Source organism: Mustela lutreola, chromosome 4 (genome assembly GCF_030435805.1).
Source record: "Mustela lutreola isolate mMusLut2 chromosome 4, mMusLut2.pri, whole genome shotgun sequence".
Lineage (NCBI taxonomy): Eukaryota > Metazoa > Chordata > Mammalia > Carnivora > Mustelidae > Mustela > Mustela lutreola.
In genome coordinates this window covers 120,989,965-121,005,908 of record NC_081293.1, presented here as the reverse complement: position 1 = coordinate 121,005,908, position 15,944 = coordinate 120,989,965, and the positions used below count along the sequence as shown (strand labels likewise).

General features: G+C 31.7%; 1 protein-coding gene across 6 annotated transcripts in view; it reads left to right on the top strand.

Moving 5' to 3' along the window:
* Window positions 1-15,944, top strand: part of HGF (hepatocyte growth factor) — a 101,173-nt gene that overhangs the window by 55,615 nt on the left and 29,614 nt on the right. For all 6 annotated transcript variants that reach the window (XR_009352817.1, XM_059170965.1, XM_059170963.1 and 3 more), the window contains 7 exons: window positions 3,192-3,325; window positions 8,915-8,953; window positions 10,146-10,242; window positions 12,863-12,937; window positions 13,713-13,859; window positions 14,353-14,459; window positions 14,545-14,690. Coding sequence is in view for 5 of the 6 variants with exons in the window: in XM_059170965.1 (XP_059026948.1) it covers window positions 3,192-3,325; window positions 8,915-8,953; window positions 10,146-10,242; window positions 12,863-12,937; window positions 13,713-13,859; window positions 14,353-14,459; window positions 14,545-14,690 (745 nt within the window). In the remaining variant the exon portion in view is untranslated. The remainder of the gene's footprint in view (window positions 1-3,191; window positions 3,326-8,914; window positions 8,954-10,145; window positions 10,243-12,862; window positions 12,938-13,712; window positions 13,860-14,352; window positions 14,460-14,544; window positions 14,691-15,944) is intronic.

The window sequence follows — 15,944 nt, the reverse complement described above, 5'->3', positions numbered from 1 at the left end:
CAACTGAATAGGCAAGACTCTTTTAGCTAATATTTCTTATTAATTAAATGTCTCTAAAAGCATTTTCATTTCAATATGTATTCAATATGAAAATTGTTAATGAGTTTTTTATGTTTTCATATTAAGTCTTTAAGATCTAGTATGCATAATTATAAATAGTACTGTAACTGTTAATAAGAATGTAATTCTACAATAATTCCATTTTAATTATTAAATAGAAATAAAAATCACAAAACTTTTCATCATTTTATCTATGGTAATTTTGTAGCTCTATTTCATAATCCTGAGTAGAGAATATGCTTCCAAACTGCAAGAACAACACCAAAATAAGTCTAAAACAAAATAACCAAATTAGACTGCCTCTCTATTTGGGCTAGCCACATACCAATGCTTCAGTAGCCACATGTGGCTAGTAGCTACTGTTTTGGGACACTGCAGCTCTAAGAGTTCAAAGATAATGCAGAATTCTAACCTCATGGATCTCGCACTCCAGAATGCCAGCCAACAGCAAATGTCCATACCATATTATAAAAATCATGAAAAATAGCATATTTTATGCCATGAGAGTGCAAAGAAGTGTCTAGACTTAGATGGTCAGGAAGGCTTCCTAGAGAAAGAGAAAGTAATTAGAACATATATGTTAAGTAGAAGTTTGTCAAAGGAAGTGTAGAAGGAGCATACATAAGGCAGAAAGAGTAGCTTGCCCCAAAGCCCAAAGATTGAATCGTTTGAAAATCAGAAATAATTTTGGTAAGGTTGAAAAAAAAAAAAGGTATGTTATAGATGAAGAGAAAATATTTTTAATATACAAAAATTCTGGAAACTAAAAAGTTAAGGACCAAAAAACTTAAGTAATGAACAAAACATGTTGAGATAAAAAAAAAATGTATGTATAAATTCCCTTCAAACACATGGAAATTGTGCTTAAATTCACATATAATGAAAGCATCCTTGGCACCTATTTCTTTCTTTCTTTCTCTCTTTCTCTTTCTTTCTTTCTCTTTCTCTCTTTCTTTCTTTCTTTCTTTCTTTCTTTCTTTCTTTCTTTCTTTCTTTAAGATTTTTGACAGACAGAGATCATAAGCAGGCAGAGAAACAGGCAGAGAGAGAGAGAGAGGAGGAAGCAGGCTCCCCACTGAGCAGAGAGCCTGATGCGGGGCTCGATCCCTAGAACCCTGGGATCATGACCTGAACTGAAGGCAGAGGCTTTAACCCACTGAGTCACCCAGGCACCCCATCACCTATTTCTTATCTTCTGCTTATTTTTCATCACTAAAACAAATTTGTCATTTGTCATTTGTCTTTTTATTTAAATATGTGTTTTGGAGGCACTTGGGTGGCTCAGTTGGTTAAGCATCTCTCTTGATTTTGGCTAAGGTCATGATTTCAGGGTCCTGAGTCCTGAGATCAAGCCAGTGTTAGGCTCTGCACTGGGCATGGAACATGCTTAAGATTCTCTGTCTCCCTCTCCCTCTGCTCCCCACCAACCCCCATCTTTTTTTTTTTTTTTTTGGAAAAAAAAAAAGAAAGATAGTATAATTTGGTTAATGTCCACAGAAAAGGAACTCTGCAGTAGCAAGACAATATATAGCCTTGTAAGCTGTGTTAAGAACTTTGGATTTTATCTTAAGCATTAAGATCATTACAGAATTTTAAATGAAAATTAGCATGAAGAAGATTGAATGTGAATTTCAACACTGCTATTTGGTGGCTCTAGCTCTTATGAATTTGTGAGAAACAATTATACTGACTCTGCCTTCAGAAATCTCTGAAGATTTGGACATTAGAAACTTGATATTTTTATGGCAGAAGAATTTACACCTCAAAAATTAGCAAGGACAGCAAATAAAGATTTCTTAAACATCTCAGAGTCCCCTTTTAAACATTATCAACATATAAGTGGAAATACATAACATATTTATTTAGGGAACTCATAGTTATAACTCATAGTTATAATTCATGGAATGTGGGTTGGACATTCAGAAATTGTTGAAAGTCATTTGAAAACAATTTGCAGTGAATTGATGAATGGTTAAGACTCATGGTACCATTTTGGTTTAAGAATAAACTGCAATTGGGTAAGGACATTATACAGAATGGTGGTTTGAACACTGATTCTGGAAAGAGCCATTTGTTAAAACCTCTGCTCCACTGCATATAAGCCATGTGATTTCAGAAAAATTGTTTTCTGTGGATTTCTATTTAATCAAATATAAATTAGCATAATCATAGAGCCAATCCCATTAGGTTGGTCTATGGTTATATATGTAAATCACATAAAATATAATCTAGCACATAGTAAGTACTATTTGTGTTTGCTGTTATTATTCGTCTAGGAAATGAACCTGAGTTTGGAAAGATAGTCTAACTTTACTTGACTAAGCTCTTTCCAGTTTTTAAATGATCCATTAGTGACATTCAAGCACAGTCATAATTAATAATCCAAAACAATTCAGTTACTTGTGTAGTTTTCATGACTTGGTAGGGATGGCCATTTGGAATTTGGCTTTATTAATCTTATCAAAATAAATACTGATACTTTATGACTGTGCATGATCTAATAAAATAAGAGTATTTTTGCTTTCCTTTTGTAATAAACTTATTTAAGATGTAAAGTAAGAAACTGTTACTTGGTTAACTGTCAAAAACTCATATATTGTAACTATATAATCACTGAGAGTTTAGATTTTAATTATTTCATTAGCACACTATTATTAATTTTTAGTGTATCTTTCTGTCCTGTCATGATTTTGCTAGTAATGCTTTTTGTGTTTCTGAAACATGAAAAATGATTTTGCAATAGCTTGCATTTTCTATGTATTTTATGACTTTGATCTTCTTTGTCATCTGCTCTTTCTCTGGCAGTGCTTCTCCATTTCTATGCATAAGGATGTTGCTTTTCACCTTGCCACTATACTTATTAAATAGAAGCAAAATCACAAAATATTTCATCATTTTATCTATCAAAATTTTGTAGCCTTATTTCATAATTCTGAGTAGAGAATATGCTTCCAAGCTGGAAGAACAACAAAATAAGTCTAAAACAATATAACCAAAATTCACACCAAATAGAAGTTTGTGTTGTATCTATAATGAAAGTTATGTGCTAGGATTTTATCTTCTTGGTGACAGTTTGTTTCTGTTGGACGCAGTGAGCATCTTGTGATGTTTAGAGTGTGTTGTTTATGCAGGCATATCTTCTGGGAACCAGATGCTAGTAAGCTGAATCAAAATTACTGTCGGAATCCTGATGATGATGCCCATGGTCCCTGGTGTTACACAGGAAATCCTCTCATTCCTTGGGATTATTGTCCTATTTCTCGTTGTGAGTATTTTTAATGACCTTCTTCAGGTGAAATATTTTAAATACTCTGATTCTCCTTTAAATTGATACCTCATTCAGAGGAGGAAATATAGGAGGGCTGGAATCAATCCTAAAGTGGGTATGCATTCCAGACAACAATAACAACAACACACACACACACGCATGCATGCATGTGCACCCCTTTCTTTATCTCTCCTATAGACAAGGAGACATTCTGCTGACCTTTTAAAAAAGATTTTCGTCCTCAGAAGATCCCCATTTGAAATACAGAAGCAATAAATAGCCATCATTTTAATATGACTGCGCCAGAAAAAAGACCCCCCTCCCAATACTAACTGTTCAAGCTATAGCAGAGCTCTAACAAAGCCCCCGCCCAGTAACAGACCCATCAACAGACCTGAGATACTGTTGTTTTCACTTTCTTCTCAGTGCATTAGCCAAAGACCAAAGAGCCTAGAATATCCCATCCACATCTCTGCGTCAAAGATGATTTCTTTTGAAGATGATTTTTTAAAAGACTATCAGTGTGTAAAGTGAAAGATATGTAAAATATATATGTCTGATATACCTCATTTAAAGAGCTCCTATATATTGATAAGAAAAAATGAGATAATTTAGGAGAAAAATGAAGAAAATAAATCATCAAGAATAAGTATAATTAATAAACAAATAAAATACATTAAAGCTTAATAGTAAGAAAAAGTGAAATTTTAGTAGCATAAGGTCATTTTCACCAATCGGGTTGGCAAATAAGAAAATAATAGTTAATGCCCAATATTAGTGAAGTTCTGGATAGTCAGAATCTTCAATACTGTGCTACTTTGTGAATTGAAAAGTTTGTCTGAAAGTCAATTTTGAGAAATGTCTCGGGATTTTTCAACATAGGCACTACTGATATTTTGTACTGCAGGAATCTTTGGTGTAGGAAGCTGTCCTATGCACTATAAAATATTTGGTGGTGTCCCTGGCCTCTACCCACTAGGTGTCAATAAAACCACCCCTTCCTCCAGTCATGAGAACCAAAAACTATCTTCAGACATTGCCAAGAGTCCCCCTGGGGAACAAAGTCATCCCCAATGAGTACCACTGAATAATATATATTGAGATGGAAGTATATCCTCTGTATGATATTGAGTGAAAAAGGCTTATTATAAAGCTGTGTCAGTAGCGAAAGATCGTTTTACTAGATTACATATCTCATAGCTCTGTGTTTATAACAAAAATACTTTTTTAAAAAATTTTATTTATTTATTTGACAGAGAGAGAGATCAAGAGAGGGAACACAGGCAGGGGGTGTGGGAGAGAGAGAAGCAGGCTCCTTGCAAGCAGGGAGCCTGATGTGGAGCTCAATCCCAGGACCCTGGCATCATGACCTGAGTCAAAGGCAGATGCTTAACGACTGAATCACCCAGGTGCCCCTATAACACACATCTTTAAACACTATGTTAAACTATCTCCTGTCTAAAAAGGACATATTTGCATAAGTTCAATAGGAGTCCTATTTAGGAATGTTTCTCTTCGTGGATGGGGAGAATGAGTGAAATAGGTGATGGGGATTAAGGAGTACACTTTTATTTTGATGAGCACTGAGTAATGAATACAACTGTTGAATCACCATATTGTATACCTGAAACTAGTATAGTAACACTGTATGTTAACTATACTGGGATTAAAATTTTAAAAACTAACTAAATAAATAAAATTAAAAGAGTGTTTATTAATAAAATTAAAAGAATGTTTTTCATGTGAGAAAAGCTAGTAGCGAGTACCTTGACAATAGGAACAGAAGTACCGATTTTAAAAAGATTAGATTGAAGACTTATTTCGCTAAGCATGATACGCTCTAGTTCCATCCATGTTGTTGCAAATGGCAAGATTTCATTTCTTTTGATGGCTGCATAGTATTCCATTGTGTATATATACCACATCTTCTTGATCCATTCATCTGTTGATGGACATCTAGGTTCTTTCCATAGTTTGGCTATTGTGGACATTGCTGCTATAAACATTCGGGTGCATGTGCTCCTTTGGATCACTACATTTGTATCTTTAGGGTAAAATAAGTCAAGCAGAGAAAGACAACTATCATATGATCTCCCTGATATGAGGAAGTGGTGATGCAACATGGAGGCTTAAGTGGGTAGAAGAAGAATAAATGAAACAAGATGGGATTGGGAGGGAGACAAACCATAAGTGACTCTTAATCTCACAAAACAAACTGAGGGTTGCCGAGGGGAGGGGGTTTGGGAGAAGGGGTTGGGATTATGGACATTGGGGAGGGCATGTGATTTGGTGAGTGCTGTGAAGTGTGTAAACCTGGTGATTCACAGACCTGTACCCCTGGGGATAAAAATATATGTTTATAAAAAATAAAAAAAGTATTAAAAAAAAAAAAGATTAGATTGAAGAAATGGTGTTTGCTTTAAAACATGAAATACAAACACATAATTTATGGCAAATTAAAGAGATAATTTCTCACTTTAACTGGAAACAGTAGTCATGTTTCATGAAATTTTAGCATAAAAAGGCATATTTCTTAAATATGACCTTCATCTAGTATGTCTATAATTAAGACTTAGAACTTCCCAACCTATTTTGAAGAAATAAGTTATTTATATAATGGTAAATAAACATGTAAATAAAGGTGTTTACCTTATAGGTTTGGAAAGAAATAGCGTATCATACTATTATATTTTATACCATCAGCTGTAATCATAGCCTTTCAAATTAATTCATGTGTTCCTAATTTTCTATTTTTTTAGTATTAGGGTTTGCATACGTTCTGAAAATGTTCTTCTTTAAAAGGTATCTTTCTAGTTTTAACACTACAAAGCAAAGCTACTACCTCTCTGGGATATATATCTTTTTAATGATTAAATTATTGTTTTTTATAAATATTAGCTTTACCTGATGGTACCTTTTCGTGAATTGTGAATCTTAATCTATGATTAAGAATAATGGAGGCTAATAAAATATCCAATGGTTTAGAAAGAAGGAAAAAATGTCAGTCTTCTAAGACAGTTCTATTGCATGTAGACACAGAGAAAAATGCTCTTGTAGAGTTGAACTGTGATTTGGTTTATAAATCTGACAAAGGACTCTAATAATTTAAATGTTTTCAAAACATACTTTCAACTAACATTTTAAAACTAAAAGTTAGTAATGTGCTATTGGAAGACTTCAGAGTGTCACTAGCATATGATTAAATGTTATTGCAGATAACTCATTTTTATTTCAATATATTCTGAACATAATTTCAATAAATATTTTTATACTGTCATTTTTCTAAATAATATTTATAGCCAGGATTTATTTACACATTCCTGATGGTGAAAGGCTAATCAGATTTATCTTTAGAAGATTTGAGTTCTTATTTATTTAACTGTAGAGGCTGTATAAATCATTTTCACACTATACATTTGTATTATAAAACATATAAAAATTTTTATTTCTTTTTAAAAAATGCTTACAGAATATTACTTAGCATACATTTTAAAGATGATCAGATATGTAAAAATAAAATTACAGAAATGTCTATATATTAATCTCTACACATACACACTTTGTAGATCTTGGAAAAATACTCAGTATTAAATACTGTATAGTGTAGTGTAGTGGTTAAGAGCTTCAACTCCAACTTCCTGGTTAAGAATTTCAGTTCTCTCACTGTAATTGCCTTGGACAACTTAACTTTCATTTCAGTTTGCATTATTATTCATTTATTAATAATTTTAAATTGAGTGGCTATTGTGTACAAACCCCATATTAGAACATGCTAAATATACAGCAATAGAAAAATATTTTTTTTCCTTTGGTTAGTTCTCAGTGTAGAGACATTTATGTATCTATAATAATTTAACAAATATATATTCACATTAAAATATGTAATGAAAATGGGAACATAGATACCTGCTTGGAGAAATTTGTGATGTCCATAATGTTCTGAATTTGGTTGAAACTTTCAGAATACATTAAAGAAAGTTTTTTTTAGTAAGAACTCATATTTGGTTCTGAGGCCATATAAACACCCATACACACACACACACACACACACACACACACACAATTTACCTACACTTCTACAGGTAAATTTTATTATTGACATGTTTCCCTTCAAATTTAAATTGAATTAATACTGCAGATTTGTATCATATATATATGATATATACATGAAAAATACATATATGATATATAAATTTCAGATTTTAGTACTGTGGTGGGGCAAAAAGAAGTAAGAATAGTATTTGATGGTAAAATGGCAAAGTCCTAGAGTGCAGTTTCCCAAAGTTTGGCTAAAAGTGTGCAAAAGAAGAACCTAAAATGTTTTTAAAAACTCATAATCTAGCCACCAATTCAGAATCTCTAGAAATCTGGTTTCAAGTGATATTTCAGCTTATTCTAAAGTATAAGAAATATTGGTTTAAAGGAAAAATATGTAAGTATAAAATAACTATAAATTATCAAATTCCCAAATATACAATATCTATACATTTTTAAAATTTAAATACTGTAGTAAATTATAATAATGAAATGTTTTGTTGACCTATTAACTTGATGTCTAGAAATAGAAAACTTGATATACAATTAAGGAGAAGTCTAGTCTTCTTCATCATAATACCAGAAGGAATAAACATCTAGTTTTTAATATTAGAATTTAAAGTAATTGATTTGAATGGAAAAACCAATATCCTTGATGTTTTAATAACCATAGTTGGCCTCAATCCTAATTTGTAGTATGAGCTAAAACACTGACCTCTGCTGACTCTAAGACAAAACCCTCCCCCAGGCTGCGCTAAAGGGAAAGGGAAATGATGCAATTTATATGTTTTCCTTTACACTTACTCATTTAAAATATCTAGATCTGGAAGATGAACATAAATAAAAGCTCTTTAGCATGTATTAATTCTCATGAGATTCCCCATAAATAACAATCAAATTTGCATGTATTACAAATGAATCCATATGCCATTATTGTTTTGTTGCCGGTTTATTTGAGCTCAGGGCATTTCCAGGGATTAACAACCAGCTGGGTCTAAACAGTGCCTGACTAAACTCTATGCCATCAATTCTGAACAGACAGACATTAAACTACAGGAAATGTCCTATGCCTCATTCATTATTGCATAAGTATTTTCTAATCCTAGCATCTTCCAAGCTTTTCACTTTGCAGGCATTAAACCCCAGTAGAGAGGTTATGAAAAAGTAGTAAATTATGAGGTTTAGTTCTCTTTTTTCATACATTTTTATTACAGTATAGAAAAAACAATCTTTTAAATATTCTAATGAAACATAATTATATTTTGTTATCCCTCTTTTTCCATTAGTGACATTGATTTCTACCTTCTAGAATTCTTGAAGAATTCTCTGAAACATGATGTTTCAATTATCTTCAACCATAATAAAAAATAAAAGTAATTTTCGAAAAAATAAAAAGTGCCCAAATTACAGTAAATCTGTATGAATGGCCCAAGCAAACATTTGCATTTCAATATATTAGTTTTGGTTCTATATAACAGAAATATGTATGTTTATGTATATGTATGTCTCTATATAAAAGAAACATATATGTGTATAAATTTATTTTTACAGGTGAAGGTGATACCACACCTACAATAGTCAATTTGGACCGTAAGTAATCTTTTAAAATTATAGTTTATTTGACTCTCTACGTGTCAGAAATGATGTCATAATTTTCTTCATGGAAAAATTTCACTATATTAACTTCTATCATAAAAATAAATTAATCTATTTGTTTTTATTAATTTTTCTATGTACATGTGTAAAAGAGGTTACAAAGGCAACTACATACTGAATATCAAAATTCAATTCTCAGAAAATATAAGATGTTATATTTAACTTTGAAAAGAGCATTTCTCTTGTTTGTCATTTTGGACAAAATGTATGTAATGAATTTTCACCATTCTTTAAATTAAATCAGGATGCTAAAGTTAGAAAGAATAAAATCAGAAGATCGGAAAATTATGCAGGGTGTCTATCCTACTTTATCTTTAAGGCTCTTTAAATGATCCACTAGGTAAAAGATGATACAAACTGAGAAGTTCAGTGAATCCTCAATTTAAGAAAATCTTTGGAGCTGCTTGTTTTTGATTTTCACATACTTCTTGAGCTGAAGGAAGATACTCAAGTGTTTTGACTTAAGAGACCACCTCCGTGTTCCAGGCTGAAGAAACAAATGGAAATTTTAGACCATACACAGGAATAGAAAGGATAAGGCAAGGAATATGGAGGAGGGTCAGGAAAAAGTTGACTCCAAAGAATTTGGTATTGTGTCATTTCGATATAATGATCTGGACATAACAATTATGTCATCTGGACATAATTTCAGTAAATACAATGTTGGTAAGCTGTTTCAAAATGGCTCTACATTCTTAACATAAAAATTCAGGAGTAACAAAAAAACAAATAGTTTTTTATTGAGGCTATTGATTTCCACTGACATTTAGAAATAACTGTTGTGAATGCAATTGTTTCATTTCATATTGAGATTTGTGAAAGAAATACAATTAGTGTTAGTCTTGAAGAGCCTGTACTGAGTGCTTGGTGAGCAAAATTATTGTCACTGTGGAAATACCTAGAGTTGATTCATTTTTCTATGTTGCTTGTCTCCTTAGATAAGCATAGAAAACATTTTAGGCCTGCTTTGACACTCCAGTCTTAATACCTTCTTTCCCCCCAAATGTACTGATAAAATTACAGTAGTTACATTTCTTTAATTACCATTGCTTTTAAGAAACTGAGAGGCATTGAATATTTCAAAATGTTTTATTAAAATGTTATTTATCTTTGGTCCTCTTTTTAGATCCTGTAATATCTTGTGCCAAAACAAAACAATTACGAGTTGTAAATGGAATTCCAACGCGAACTAATGTAGGATGGATGGTTAGTTTGAAATACAGGTAATTATTAATAGACACAAATCGTATGTGTTTGGATTATTTCCAACAGGATGGTTGTAAGCACCCATTTGAGTGGGACACAAGAAGAGACTGACCGTATTCTGCTTGTTGAACATCCCTGGATTTTACAATATGTGCCTTCAGAGATAATGCCTTTTTAAATGTTCATGAGGCCCCATATGTGATAACACTATCTCTGATTGCAAGTGATGCTTCATAGTGTTTGAGAAAACACAACTACACAGAGAAACTACTTATACCTTGAAATCACTGTAATAGTGATTACATGTGTATTCACATGTAATTATTTTCCTAATCTAGGATATTATGACTTGACTTTCTAACACATCCATGCATAATCATATCAGAAATTTTACATTTGCTTTTAATTTCTATTTTTCATTGTAATTCAAATGAAAATAACAATAATTTTAAGTTCTAGAATATTTTATCATTTTTTAAAAAATGACATGCTATACTGATAGTATGGTATATCAAACTATATTGATAGTTGACTACTATGCTATTATACTGTTCAGTAAGGATAAAAAAAATTCTCATTGTCTATGTCTCAATGCTCTTGAGAATCAAAGATATGTTCTCAGTAATATCACTTTGCACAATATATTCTTATACAAAAATTAAGATTAGTAATTACATTTGAAGAATTAAATATTGACAATAGGAGTTAAGTTAAAATCTGATCTTAAAAATTCCTATATACTACATATATTATGCCATATGGTAACCAGAATGTTAAAGTATCTTTGTATATGTCTCTACTGGAAACTCATCATACAACTTACCCCCAGATACACCTGAATTCAAACCACATTATCCCTTGTTTTAAAGATACCTCATGTTTTCCCCTCTAAGCCTTTAAGCCCTTGTTCCCACTAACTGTTGTAGCTTTCTTTCTCCATATTTGTGCCTGCAAAATCCTTCTCATTCTTCAGATACTAACTCAAATATCTCCTCTATTTGGTGACCTTTTTTGTTCCTTTACCTCTAACTTCCTAGAGTAGAGGAAGAAAGTACATCTTTTGCTACAATTAAACTCCACAGTGACCTTTAGAATAAAGACAACTTGAATCCAAAGTTCTTTTATGAAGAAGCCAATTCTTAAGAAGCACGGAGTTTATATCCTTTTATATAAACATACATAAGACTTTAGACACCAGGTAGAAGATGGTCTAAACTTCTTTTAATATATCCTTCTTGCAAGGAGGAAACCCATCAAATTTTACAAATATTTATGTCGATAATTATAGTGTAGCTGTCCTAGGTGTGTAGTACTGAAACAGAATTGTGAAACTCACCAGAATATTACAGCCAATTATGAAATATAAAGATTTAATGAAAGCTGCCAACTTTGGGGGAAGAGTGTTTCATTTTATCTGTGAAATAAAATGTTCCAGGAATCCATATATCTGAATGAATAAGTGATTCTTTGCAAATCTCATGACCCCAGGCAAAAAAAAGGGCATATACTTCTAAATTTTTTATTACCCACGGGAGAATGTATAAGAATACTCCTTTGGAAGTCTCCATCCTTTGAGGAGCAGGTGAAACTCTTTTACATCAGATTAGAGTAGTATAAACTTTTAGATAAGTATATTTTTCTTTTAGATCCAAGTTCTCAGTAAAAACAGCTGGTTAGTTATTCTTCCAAAACACTTACTGAGAGGAACAGAAATTAAAACTCGATATATAATCTCATCCTGCTCTGTGGTACAGGCCATAAATAATTGTGGTCTTAGTCTGGGAAACTTCTTCTATTACCCTCTGAAGCACTGAACATCTGTACTCTTTGGAAATGTAAATTGTGAAAAGTTGTGCTTTTTCCATTTCTCTGCCAAAAAATAATGCATCTACAGATTTAGGATATGATCAAACAAATGTACTAGTATTTTTTATTCTCTACAGATATTTTATAATTTCCCAGATGATACGTTCACAAAATTGTTTTAATTTTATAAGCGAAATTTTATATTGCTTCTTTTAAGCTGAACAAATTTACTCAAACTCAGCAATGTTCTAAGTTAATGTATCAAAAATAAATAATGGTAATTAAGAGGGGAATAGTGTATAAATATGCATTGCTACCATCTGATAGTTTTCATAGTTTATGTAAAAACCCAGATTCGCATTTTTATAATCAGACACTGAATTTAAAACCATGTTGTTTTTGTTGTTCTTTTGTGATTTTTTTTGTTTATACTAACTATTCTATTTTTAGAATAGGATAGAGCAAGTCTCTATCCTTGCTCTCCCAAGGATATTTTTAGAATAGGATAGAGCAAGTCTCTATCCTTGCTCTCCCAAGGATAGAGACACACACATGTGAATGTGCGTGTTGGCAATGGCTCCTTATGCAAAAATAAAGTTGATTTCCTAAAATTGTAATCACATTATAAAAAAATGCTAATGCTACAATCATCAAATATCATCCTTTCAGTCAAAGGACTACTCACTTTAGTCTAGTTAACTCTGAGTTAATTTCTACATTTTTCTCCCAAATACACTTATTTTTTAACAAACAGAGCCATAGGTTTTGCATTAATTGGCAGGCACCCTTTCCACACAGATGTTACTTGTTTCTCTTTCCTGTTTCTCATAGAAATAAACATATCTGTGGAGGATCATTGATAAAGGAAAGTTGGATTCTTACCGCAAGACAATGTTTCCCTTCTCGGTAAGTGTTTCTGAAACCAATATTTGTTTTGAGCACTTAAAAATATGTAGACTTCCATTTAGCTTTCAGGCTTAGAATGTGTATTCATTTAACAGATTCAGCAACAAGGAATGAATAAATTAATTTCTTTCTTTAGATTTAGTTAACAAAGCCTACTTTGATGTAATGGATATTTACGACTGGATACTCCTGTTCCGTTCTTTCCACAATTGGCATTACTCTCATTTGGGGGGAAATTTTGCTAGAATTATGTAAATAAATTTTCCTCAACTTCTTCCTTGCATGCTGTATGTCTAGGTAGACATCCTGAGAATAATTTTTAATGAGAATTAGCCTAAGAAAAGTTAGGGAGGCAGCATTTGTAAGCTGACTTCCTGATTCTCATCAAGGTCTCTGATTTTGTTAGTATAAATTTTTAATCCTAATTGACAATCAAACATATACAAAGTTAAGAAGGAAAATCTGCAGAATATTATAATTCATGTAATGTGCTTTACCTGAAAATTTTTCAAATATGATTTACTCTTAAGCCTTATCAAAAGGTTTTCTTTTTTCTTAAATAGCCGTTTCAAAATTAAGCAGTTTAAAGGCTCCTTTTGCTTCTGTGTGCTTGTAGCATTCAGAATCTCCATAAGAAATGTGTTGCTCTTTATTATACTTTGATTCAAATTTTAAATTTGGGTTATTTATCTGCCTTTATAAACTGAAATAATAATATGTGTGAATAATATCACCCAGTTTAAAATTATATTTTACATTTTAATTTTTTACTTAGAAACAAAGACTTGAAAGATTATGAAGCTTGGCTTGGGATTCATGATGTCCATGGAAAAGGAGATGAGAAACGCAAACAGGTTCTAAATGTTTCCCAGCTGGTGTATGGGCCTGAAGGATCAGATCTGGTATTACTGAAGCTTGCTAGGTTAGTTGCTTGAGAGCATTTTTAAGCTATAGTGGAATTCGTGAAGCTTTTTCCTTCAGTTATGAGGCTATTCTCTCTTTTATGTAAACATATTATAATAGCTTGTCATATGTTCTGTGTGTGTGTATAGAGAAAAAGAGAGTCATCTTCAAAATTTTCAAAAATTAATAAATGAAGTTTGACCAACAGTCTGATCAGCCTGCTCTAAAATCAAAACTTAGTGAATCATTTGATAACTTTAATAGTTAAAATAATGAATAAAAAAATGCAGTGACCATTTAGCAAGTAATATTAGCAAGTAAGTGACTCATTTCTCTGCTACCTATTCCTACCTCTACTACATACATTGTATATTAGACATTCTCTTTTTTTTAAGAAATAAGACTATTTATTCTCTCTTAATCTCATATTAAAAATTAACACCAAATTTTAATTTGTTAATTTGGGGTTGAATTCAATCAAAGATACTTATCATTGTATTTTCTATTTTCAGGCCTGCTGTCCTGGATGATTTTGTTAGTACAATCGATTTACCTAATTATGGATGCACCATTCCTGAAAAAACCACTTGCAGTATTTATGGCTGGGGGTATACTGGATGTAAGCTATTTTTAAAATGATAAGGCAATATCATACTTATTTTATTTAAAACAATTCTAACTGTACATTTTTTACCCCATTCTAGCCATCAACTTTGATGGTCTGTTACGAGTAGCACATCTCTATATTATGGGAAATGAGAAATGCAGCCAATACCATCAAGGGAAGGTGACTCTGAATGAGTCTGAAATATGTGCTGGAGCTGAAAATATTGCATCGGGACCATGTGAGGTAAAAAGAGCATTTAAAAAAAAATAAGAAGTATATAATAAATATCATAACTTATGTTTCTTTTGTGTGTGTGTTTGGTTCACTTTTCTCAAATAAAAATCATTCTCTACTAATAGAGAGAATTTGGGAAAGATAACTCCCTTCGTTATCCTTGTACACTTATTTTAAATAAACAGTAAGAAAATCCATATTTCATTATCGGCAAGCTGTGATGATATTTGTCTCTCAGAAAGGCAATAAACTAATACAACCAGAGCTCTAGGGGAAAGCTGTTCAAATTAAAAGCTTGCATTTTTCTAACGTTTTCTAAAGTTATCAGATCTTCCCAAATTCTGCCTAAATGAACTCTATGTCTGGTTTTAAACTTTTAAATGTGTTTTTGGTTAAGCCAGTGTGTGTGTGCTTGTGCGTGTGTGTGGTTTAAACGAATTCTATTTTAAAAAACCAAAAGGTCGAAATTGGTGACTTTAAGAGCTTGAACATTTTCATTTGTTAGGCAATTGTTTTTTTTTTCATCTTGGCAGTATTCCAAATTTTATTTTACATAGACAAGCTGTTAAACCATTATTTTACATGTTTTTTTTATATTTTAAATTTTATCTATTTTATTTTATGCACATTTTGTGTTTCTAAAATTATTTCTGAAGTTGAGAACTTTTTAAAAAATTTTTATTCAAAATTTTAATTCCATTATGGTTAACATTAAGTGTTATATCAGTTTATGCTATACAATACAGTGATTCAAAAATTCAACACATTACTCAAGGCTCATCATATAATCTTAATCCCCTTCACCTATCTCACCTCCCTCTACTCTGGTAACCATCAGTATGCTCTCTATTGTTAAAATTCTGGGTGTTTTTGTTTTTGTTATTGTTTTGTTTTGTTTTTTTTGGTTTGTCTTTTTTTTTCTTTGTTGTGTCTCCTAAATTGTACATATGAGTAAATTATATGGTATTTGTCTTTCTCTGACTCACTTATTTCACTTAGCATTATACTCTCTAGATTTATCCTTGTTGCTGCAAAGCAAGATTTCATTCTTTTTTATGGCTGAGTAATATTCCTGTGTGTGTGTGTGTGTGTGTGTGTGTGTGTGTGTATCAGATCTTCATTATCCATTTGTCTATTGATGGACACTTGAGCTGCTTCCATAATTTGGCTATTGTAAGTAATGCTGCAATAAACAGGGGTGCATATACCTTTTTGAATTACTGTTTTCATATTTCTAGGGTGAATACCTAGTAGTGGAATTAC